Here is a 10,107-nt window from a genome sequence, read left to right on the forward strand (position 1 = left end):
CTGGAAAATGGAGACCAAGGGTGTTGCTCAACACCCTGCAGTGTATGGGACAGCCCCTGCGTGGAAAATTATCTGGCTGCAAATGTCAGCAGTGATGGGGTTGAGAAATGTGTTCTGCTCACCTGGACCCAGCCTCCCTGTCCTTCACCTGTTTGGGGGGGGCTGGTCTGAGGCAGGCACTCCCTCTGCGGCCAGGGCCACTGACAAGGCTTCGGCTGCAGCCAGATCTGCAGGCGCATGTGCTGCTGGAGCTGCAGGCCAGCACTGCGGTGGGACAGCTCCCCCAGGGCTGGTGTCATATCTCCACCTTGTCATTGTGACTACAGCAGAGACAAGGGCAAAGAGCACTGTGGGCACTGACGATGCTCACCTGCACTGTCACAGACAGTGCCCTCGTGTTCCAGGCTTGGCCTGTGGTTGTGTCCGTTTTGCAGATGGGGAGCCTGGGACAGCGAGGGAACTTGTCCAAGACGACAGAGCACGGGAGGGATTTGGACCAGGCCTCTGAGTCTGGGGCCCTCATGCTGCTGAGGTGAGCCCACCTGTCACCTGCCTGTGGCCCTGGTGAGCCTCTGGACCAGGCTTGTGCCCACCCAGCAGAGCTGCCCCCAGTGCCACCAGTGCCAGGTGCGGTGCCAGGGGAAACTTCCAGACTGCTGATTCCGTTTTCCTCCCGTCTCCTTGACTGAAGGAGGGAAGAGCATAAATAATTCAGTTCATTCCAGAACAAACAATGGAAATGTCAGAGAGCAATGATTGGAACAGAACTTTTTGCACAGGTCTTAATTGATTTATTTAGGAGTGGACTCCAGAGGCTGTCTCAGGCCTCTGAGGTCCCCAGTGCCTGGTGGAGGCTGGTTGGTAGTGCAGCCCAGCGCTGGGTTCAGGGAGCAGCCCAGCCGGCCAGTCCGGCCCCAGGAGCTGCCGTTCTTGTGGCAGCAGCGCCACCTGGTGGCCGTCTCGGTGCCCCGCTCTTTCTTTGCCTTCCACCCTGCAAGGGGTTGGAGGGAGCCTGGAGGGAGCCTGGAGGGACCTCATGGCCACCACTGGCTGGCTTCCAGGTCCCCCTCTACCTCTGTAGTTGTGGGGCTTTGGATAAGTTACTTCAGCTGTCTGAGTTGCAGTTTCTCATCTGGAAAAGGATAGGATAATAACAGCATGTATATCTTAGGACAGTTGTAACATTTAAATGAGATGATAGATGTAGGTCCTGAGCCCAGTGCGGGGCACACATTGAGCACCTGGCTCCTGAGTGTGCGCAGGATCCTGCTTGCATTCGTTCACTCGTGGCCTGCGGGACCCGTGTGCGCGCGGCAGGCAGGCCTCCTTTGCTGTGGCATCCTCTGCATCCAGAGCAGAGCCAGGAGCTGCTCAGTAGATCTTTGTGGAAGGAAGGAATGAGCAGGTGCTACTACTAAGCACAAGCGTGGGCCAGGCCTGGGACACGGACTGGAGTCCAACGTCCACCCTGCCCTTAATAAGCATATGATTCAGCAGACTCAGAGGCCAGCGAGAGTGACAGACGTCAACATTAGGTGCCCTGTGTGGCCAGGGACAGCGTCAGCGAGATGGGACTGAGGCAGGCGGCTCAGAGCCAGGGCCGCCACGGCCAAGGCAGGGTGTTTGTCTGGGGATTGGAGCTGGACAGTCCACTTGCTCACCCAAAGCCCGTGAGCCCCGCTCCCCCCCATAAGTTCCTGTCTGTTCCCTGGGGGCCTACAGGGTCACCCTGGCCCAGACTTATGTCAGCCCTGGGGAAAGCTCAGCAAAGCCACCCTCTTAACCCCAAGGCAAGGGGTCACCGAGCCCTCTATTCCACACGGTCCTTCATGCAAGTCCTCAGACCCTCTCCAGCCCAGGCCAGGAGAGCCAGACAGGCTAGTGGCTGCTCTCAGCCTAATGACTATTGAACACCAGCTTCTCGGGGTCAGGCCCCTCATGCTGCTCTGGGAGGGTCTTGGGGCGAGTGTCCGTCTCCTGTGTCTGAGCAGCTCTGTGAACCAGCTTAGCAGATAGGTTGGTGCTCATGGTGGCCAAGGAGAATTTCTGCCCACACCCAGGAGTGGGCAGGAAGGGTGGGCAGGGCAAGCCTGGGCCCTGAGGCCCAGGACATTCAGGCACTGCAGGCAGATTGGGAGCCTGTGTTTGCAATGACAGATGCCACATCCAAACAGGGATCTCAGGTGGCAGAACCACAGGGGTGCTGGCAGAGGATAATGCAACTTAGGGGCCCCACAAAGGCCCCAGTGAGACTCTCGGGAAGCCCACCTGTTTCCATGCTTTGAGCCAGGGCTGATCAGTGGGTGAGGAAGGATCAGGCTACACAGGACTCCTCCTGCATCCTGAGCTGGTTGGGCAGAGACCGTCCACAGCTTCTCGGGCCTGGCCCTTCTGGGGTCACCATGCTGGGGCTGGGAGTTCCAGGAGCTGTTCCTACTCTGAAGATTCTGCCCCCCCCTCCCCAGTTCAGAGGTCCTCATTCACTCAGGAAATTGACCCCACAGCTACCACCCAACCCTGGAACGACTCCTGGCCTGGGTTCTCCCAGTGGGCTGCCCGCCGCTGGGCCAGCTGCAGTTGGAGTGCATCTAGCACTGGGTGCCTTGCCCTGTCCACAGCCAGCCCACACCTCCCTCCTGGGCCCCAGACCTGCCTGGACATCTGTGTCTGTGTGAAGACTTAGAGGCATGCGGAACCTTTGGGAAGGTGGCCAGTGCCTCCCAGTAAGTCATGAGAGTCCTGGGGTGCAGGAGGCGGGAAATCATGGGAGGCTGTATTGGAGGCCGCCACTAGGCAAACCTACTTCAGCAGCTGTTCAGTCTTTTTGAACCTTTGCTTCATCAGCCTAACTTGGGTCCTGGGCCAGCTCTTGGCCTTGGGGCAGAACACTTGGACTGATCACCTGCGAGGGCTGCACCCCGAGAAGCGGGAGAGCTATCTAAAGCCAAACTACCAAGCTCCTATCTTACCAAGGGAGAAAGCCAGGCAGGAAGGACGATCCTATCCCCATGACTGTGCCCCTGGGCACTGCGGACCCCACACTCTCCCTCTGAGCTTGCAGCTCTCTCCCTGTACCTCCTCCTCTGCAGCCCTCATTGCCACCATCACCAAAGCTGGAAACTGGGCACCGTCCCTGCCCCATCATCCACACTACCAGCTCTGACACCGCCAGGCCCTGACCCTCCTGAGCTGCACCAGCCAATCCCTACTCATCTCAGCCACCCCTTCCTCCCCTCTGACTCAGAGGGCTCTTTCTAAAATGCACGTGGGCACTACCCCTGCTGCTGGGCACAAGGTGGAGGGCCCCTGGGCACCCCACAGCCTCTTGAACACCCCAGACCCAGCAAGGATGAGGACCTGCCTCCTGGCTCCTTTGTGCCATCTGATATTGACCAGAATCTTGGAAAAGTTGGGACATCAGCAGAGAGACAGGAAGTACAAGCAACTCCCATAACTTGTCCCTGAAGATCCCAGTGATGAGTTGAGTCCCCGGATGCCTGGACCCTGGCATAACCCCCTCCTTGTCTTCTCAGGGTGCCCCACATCCAACACCCAGCTCTCAGATCCGGCCGCAGTCACTGTCTCTGGAAGTCCTGTCTTCCCAGGGCTCCTGGGCAGCTTCTCCTGCCTGTGCTGCACCCTCAGCCCTTCTCTCTGCCCCTCTCCTCCAAGAGAGTCTCCTCAGAACCCCAAAGCCAGGAAGGGGGTCCTTCACCCCATCAGCTCTGGATCCCACAGCACAAACCCCCTTGGGGCTGGAGAACGCAAGTGGCAGTCTGCCTTCTTGGAATGGGCGAAGAACAATACAAGGCAAGAACAAAACACAAATCAATATTTCAATAAATCATCCCCCCGTAGCAGCAGCACTTTGGCTGCCAAGAGGGGCTGGGAACCTGGGCTGAAGCACGGAAGCCCAGCGTCTGGTAGGAGAGAGGTGGTGCCCTAGTCTGAGGAGCGTGGAGAGTGGCCGTCCACTTGAGGGTCTTTGTTCCAGGCTTTTCCAACTGGTGGGAGATGAGTTTGCTTTGTCCACAGAACTTATTTTAATTTGATCCAACATTTACTATTAGGTTGGCATCTTTGCAAAATCCAGCTTTATGAATTGACCTGAGAAATCCAATCTGGCAACTCTGGGCCTCGGATCTTGTACACCAGCAGCAGGCTGGTGCTGAGTGAATGGCGCCCCCTCGGCTGTGCGTGGCCCCTTGGTTTGCTGCAGTCCTCACCTCTCCTTACTGCAACTCCCCTTCCTTGTCATAATGGGGAAATATCCCTCTGTAGCCTTACCCCTTCAAAACTGGGAAAAGAAAAGACAGACTTATTTGTCTCACGGCCACCGTGCCCCACTGACCTACGTCATCTGCCTTGCCCCCGTAGGCACCTGGGTTTGCAACATCCTCCCAGAACTCCCCCGTGCCCACTACTGAAGACGGTGGGCCTCTCAGCATGTCCCCAGCCTGCTTGTTCCAGCCCTGCTTCAGCCTGTCTCCTGCCTCTGGCTCTCCTCTACCTGATGGCCATATTCCTGCTCTCTGGTCCTGATATCGGGGTGTGTCTTTCTGGCTGAACTCTTAACTCCTCAAAGGCTTCACCAGGGCACTTCTCCCACTGGTATGGGACATGTCAGATGGCCCCAAGAGACAAGCCACGTCCTTCATCTGCCAGCCAGTGCCCCTGACTGGGTCCCCATGGTCCCCTCAAAGGAGGAAGCACATTGCTCAGGACTCTCTGAGCCGCGAATGACAATAACACCCCTCGGAACTGGCTTTCACAAGAAGAGTTTCGTGGCACGTCAATGAGACACGTGTGGCAGGCAGCCTCTAGAATGGTCCCCAGTGGCCGTGCCTCTTGGCATTCACACCCTGGTGTAGTCCCCGCACCCTGAGTGTGGCCTGGACCGAGATTAGATTATAAACAGACTGTGGCTTCTGTCTTGGATGCGTGGTCATTCGTGGGAGGGAGAGGCCCACATGTTGCAGTGAAAAACTCATTGCAGCAGCCAGGAGGAACCGAATCCAGCCCGTAACTACGTGAGTGAGCTTGGGAGCCGGCCCTTCCCCGTGGAGCCTGTAGGCGAGACTGCAGCCCTGGTCTCTGCTTGACAACAATCTCAGGAGAGACCCTGAGCCAGAGAAACCCAGCTAAGTTGCTTCCGATTCTTGACCCACAGCAGCTCTGGGCTCACCGTCTCACACCTTACCACTCCGTGGCCGCATCCATCATGGTGCCCAGGAAGATGCAGTGCTGGCATTAGCCAGGCCTGGGCCCTCCCACCCCCAACGCCTGGGGTCTGCGATTGTGAAAAGATGTCAGGTAAAAGTAACTGCAGTCCACCAGGGCAGTGGAAGGGACCAGACTAGAATTGTCTGTCCCACTCCACAGGATGTAGAACCCTGAGGGCAGGCAAGTTCACCACGGGGAATAATCTCCTGACCTTTGGGCTGGGAGGCACACCCTGGAGGGAACAAGGCCCCTTTCACTGGAGATGGTCAGCAGGGCTGCTGAGCTGAGCAGAGGGCATTATGGAGTGAGGGTGGGGGGTTGCACCCCAGTTGGGGGCTCTGCAGCCGTCTAGATAAAGTGGTTGTTAGTGACCTTTGTGCTGACCTGGGCTGGCAGTTTTAAGCTCGGGGCGTGCAACCAACCACGAGGCCCCAAGCACTAGCACCAGGTCAGATCCACCCATGAGCACCCCTTCCTTCTCATGCCACCCAAGGCTCACTCCCCTAGTTAGAGGCAGTGAGAAGGGGGTCTTTTCACTTGATTCCTCCTTCAGAGCTGTGACATCTCAAGGTTACCTGGGGGCAGGTACCTCCTGGCAGGGACTCTGGGGATGAGCTGTGGGGTCTGGCTGGGATGCAATGCCGATGCCCACTCCCTTCCTCTGCTCCTCCTGTGTCAGTCAGAGCGGGCAAGGTTATGCTGCAGAAACAAACAAGCTCCACATCCCAGTGACTTAAAACAACAAAGACTTATTTTCTGCTCATGCTGTATGTTCACCGTGAATTGTCAGAGGATTCTGGTCTTCTTGTCACTCAGGGCCTGGGTGACAGAGCAGCCACGATCTCCATGTTGCTGGATCATGTCCCAGTAGGAGAGATCTCCAGTGGCTCTCAGTGGGCAATCAAATGCTCCAACCAGGAAGAGACACGCTCCACTTTTGCTCACAGCTCATTGGCTGGAGCTAGTCACATGCTCCTTCCAATCGCAAGGGGCCAGGAAGTGCACCACCTCTTGCCCTCCCCCGGCGTCCCCTGGGCTGTCCATTTCTGTACCAATGTCCAGCAAGTCCTGGTCGCGAGAGGTCTCACTCCAATTTGTGACTTACTTTATTAGGGCTCATTGACATCTTGTTACAGGGAGTAATCTCAGCTCCCAGGAGCAGGAGATAAAGCCTTCCCAGCTGGCTGTGTGCGTGGGGCCTGGTCTGCCAGCTTGTAAGTCACTGACTTACGTAACACAGGAGACCTGGTCATGACTTGTTTTCACTGGCCTTGAATCCTTCCTTCTTCTGGAACTACCTGGCTTACTAACAATCCCCTGTATCTACTCTTTGCTGCTTATACACACAGAGAAATACGTGGCTATACCTTGTGGATATATTTACGCAAGAGAAGAAACAGAATGCCTGCATACGTATCTGCCAAGGAATGTACATCTTTATTTTATGGACAGATATATCCTTAAAGAGAAAAAGAACATGCTCGGGACTCTTGGTGGGAACTTCTTTGGTGGTGGGAGTGGTGCTGAGAGCAGGAACCACGGAGCCTGCTGTGAGGGTCGTGGAGAGAAAAAGGGAGAATTCTTCCCAGGGGAGCCTTGCTTTTGAGACAATATCCTACAGGTTTCATTGGGGGAGGCAGTTTCGGGCTATGGGTAGAATACAGATTTTAGTTTCAGGCTTCCTGGGTTTAGATCTCAACTCCTCCACTTCCTAGTGTGTGACCTGGGGAAAGCTACTTAACTTCTCCGAGCCTCAGTTTCCCACCCCCCAGGGTGGTTGTGAAGACGGGCTGAGCATGTCTGCCAGTGTCACAGTGCAGGGCAAGTGTGCTGTGCCATCAGCCCCTAGCCAGCCCTGGCCATCAGGTGTGCGTCATGATACAAAATGGCATATGATTGTTCCCCATGGCTTCGTAGCCATGATTTCTGAGGACTGCTCTCATTATGCCCTCGTTCTTTATATGGCTCCTTTGCTCTATCAGTTGCAATTTCCTTTCCTCCATTGTGTTGTGTTCTGTAAATGCCTTCAAACTGGGGGAAGATATAGGGTTGTTTTCCCCTTCCTCTGGGCTTGCACAGCATATTGGGATTTCCATTTCACCTGCTCTGGACTCTCCCAGAACTGTGAGCTCTTTGGGGTGAGGTCCATGTTGCATTTACCTCCCATCCTGGGCCTGCACAGAATAAGTGCCGAATAGCATGCAGGGACTTCCGGAAATGAGCTGGGGGTAATGAATGGACTATATGAGGTCTTAGATGACCTCAGAGCTCTGCTTCCACATGTCACCTGAAAACTGTGCAGTGGCTTTGCATGGAAATTAATGCAGGTGAGTGTGACCGGGAGCACACTTTCAGGAGAATGGAACCAAGTGAGAGGCAGGTCCTGAGAGTGACTGGGCAAGGGGCTTAGTGCCACCTGGACCAGGTCCCCAATGCATGAGGTCTGTCAACATGGTGACCTGCTTAGCCCCCAACTAGTCCATCAGATGCTAACTCTTCTCTTGCCTCCCTCCCTTCCCCCACTACAGTCCATGAGCCTCATCGAGATTGGGAACCCTTCTCAGAGCCTGGAGAATGTCTGCCGCTGGGCCTACCTCCAGCAGAAGCCAGACACGGGCCACGACGAGTACCACGACCACGCCATCTTCCTCACACGGCAGGACTTTGGGCCTTCGGGCATGCAAGGTGAGCCTCCCACCTGCAGGGACACAGAGAGGAGCGAAGCTGGGGATGCGCCATTGGCCATGCGAGGAGCCCCACAGTCTTGCTCCAGGCCAGGGAACAGGGTCAGGGCAGGGCGTGGCTGTGGCCACTTTAGCTGGGTGAGGGTCTGGGTCAGTGCTGGCGACCTCCTGGCTCTGGGAAACCACCAGAAACCAAGGAAGATCAGAGGTGGTAAAATGGACAGAGTCCGGGCCTGGCAGCCCAAAGACCAGACAGAGCCTGAGGCTGGGTTTTAGGATTAGTTGCTTCCCGGGCTTCTAAAAAACAAATTTAAATAGTTGCTAACCTTTAAAAGTTTAGAGATCTTTACATAAAGATTTAAACTTATGTAAAACTGACAGACCTAAAAGAAGAAATTGACAAGGCTACAATCATGGTTGATTCCAAAAAAATCTATAAATAAATTAATAGAATTATTGGTTAACTTTATCAAGATTGTTGGAGATAATGTTAATATACAAAAATCAATTGAATTCCTATATTCTAACAACAAATGGATGTATATATGTATAACTATATAAAATAATATATTTACTATTATATTTATAAAAATACAATAGTTAAAGATTATAATTTTGATGCAAGAATTGGCCAATATGAGTAAACCATTAGAACAAAATACAGAGTACAAATTGAGCCAGTGCATGCATGGACACTTGATTTATTGCAAAGGTGACACTTCAGAGTAGACAGTCTTTTTAACAAATGGTGTTGGGTGAACTGAATATCCAAACTGGAGAAAGAAATGAAGCTTGGCATCCCTACCTCACTCTATATACAGAGATCATGTCAGGTGAATTTTAGATTTAAATACGAAAGAGGAAATAATAAAACTTACAGAAGATGATATGAGAGAATATCTCCATGTTCTTGGAATGAGGTAAGTTTTCTTTAAAAAAACTAAAAGCACTAACTCAATGGAAAAGATTGGCAGTACCTCATTCACTTTAAAAACTTTTGTTCATTAAAGGCACGATTAATCCCCCAGGAGAAAATATTCATAATACATGTGTATTTGTCCATATCAGTTGCTTATAACAAAATATCTGCAACTGGGTAATTTATAAGAAAATAAAATTTATTGCTTACAGTTTCAGGGGCTGGAAAGTCCAAAGTCCAGGCAGCATGGCTGGTGAAGGCCTTGGTGGTGATGACAGTGACCCAGGGGAAAAAGTGGTGGAGCAGAGAGAGACTCACCTCTCATGTGCTCTTCTTTTAAAGCCCTCAGAACCACGCCCCTGACCACCATTATTAATCCACTCATTACAGCATGGTCCTCACAACCCAATCACCTCTTCAAGGCCCCACCTTTCAATTCCCATAATAGGATTCCCCACTGTCAACAGCTACAGTGGGGACTTAAGCTTCTAATATATGAACTTTGGGGGACACAATTCAGTCAATCCACAGCCACATATATCTAAAAAGGTACTTATAACTGAAGTATATGAAGAGCTCCTACAAATCAATAATAATAATGATACTAAGACAAACAATCCAGCAGGAAAATGAGCAAGTATGAATGACCAATAAACCTATGAAGAGGTGCTCGACCTCAGTGGACATCAGGGCAGTGCAGTGAAAACTTCAGTGAGACTCCAGGACACACCTAATGGACGGATTAAAATAAAACAGACTGAAACGCCGCGTCTTGGTGAGGGCGTGGGTGTGTAATTCTCATACTGCTCTGGTAGGAATATAAACTGGTACAACGACTTTGGAAAACAATTGGGCGATATCTGTTAAAGCTGAACATGCACCTGCTCAGCAACTACACCCCTGGACATACACCCACCAGAAGCACAGGCCCACATGCACCCGTGGGTCGGGCAGCAGTGTTATTGTGGTAACTCCTACACAGGCAACAGCTTAAATCCATCAGCAGGAGAGTGGATAAATGAATCGTGAGATATCCATGCAGCAGTGAAAAGCACAACAACTGCCCACCACGACACGGATGAATCTCACGCATTTAACGTTGAGGGCAAGCCAAGGCACGGGCAACCAAAGGAAAAATAAACAGGTGGGATCATATCAAACTAAAAAGTTCTACACAGCAAAAGAAACAATTAACAGAGCAAAAAGACAACCTACTGAGTGGGAGAAAATATTTGAAAACTATGCATCCAACCAAGGATTAATATCCAGAATATACAAGGA

General features: G+C 52.7%; 1 protein-coding gene across 1 annotated transcript in view; it reads left to right on the plus strand.

The window, feature by feature from the left end:
- The window catches only part of ADAMTS2 (ADAM metallopeptidase with thrombospondin type 1 motif, 2), a 112,382-nt gene that overhangs the window by 52,091 nt on the left and 50,184 nt on the right, over positions 1–10,107 (plus strand). The window contains exon 5 of the mRNA XM_008585249.1: positions 7,752–7,908. Coding sequence (XP_008583471.1) covers positions 7,752–7,908 — 157 coding nt within the window. The remainder of the gene's footprint in view (positions 1–7,751; positions 7,909–10,107) is intronic.

Source organism: Galeopterus variegatus, unplaced genomic scaffold (genome assembly GCF_000696425.1).
Source record: "Galeopterus variegatus unplaced genomic scaffold, G_variegatus-3.0.2 Scaffold3506, whole genome shotgun sequence".
Taxonomy (NCBI): domain Eukaryota; kingdom Metazoa; phylum Chordata; class Mammalia; order Dermoptera; family Cynocephalidae; genus Galeopterus; species Galeopterus variegatus.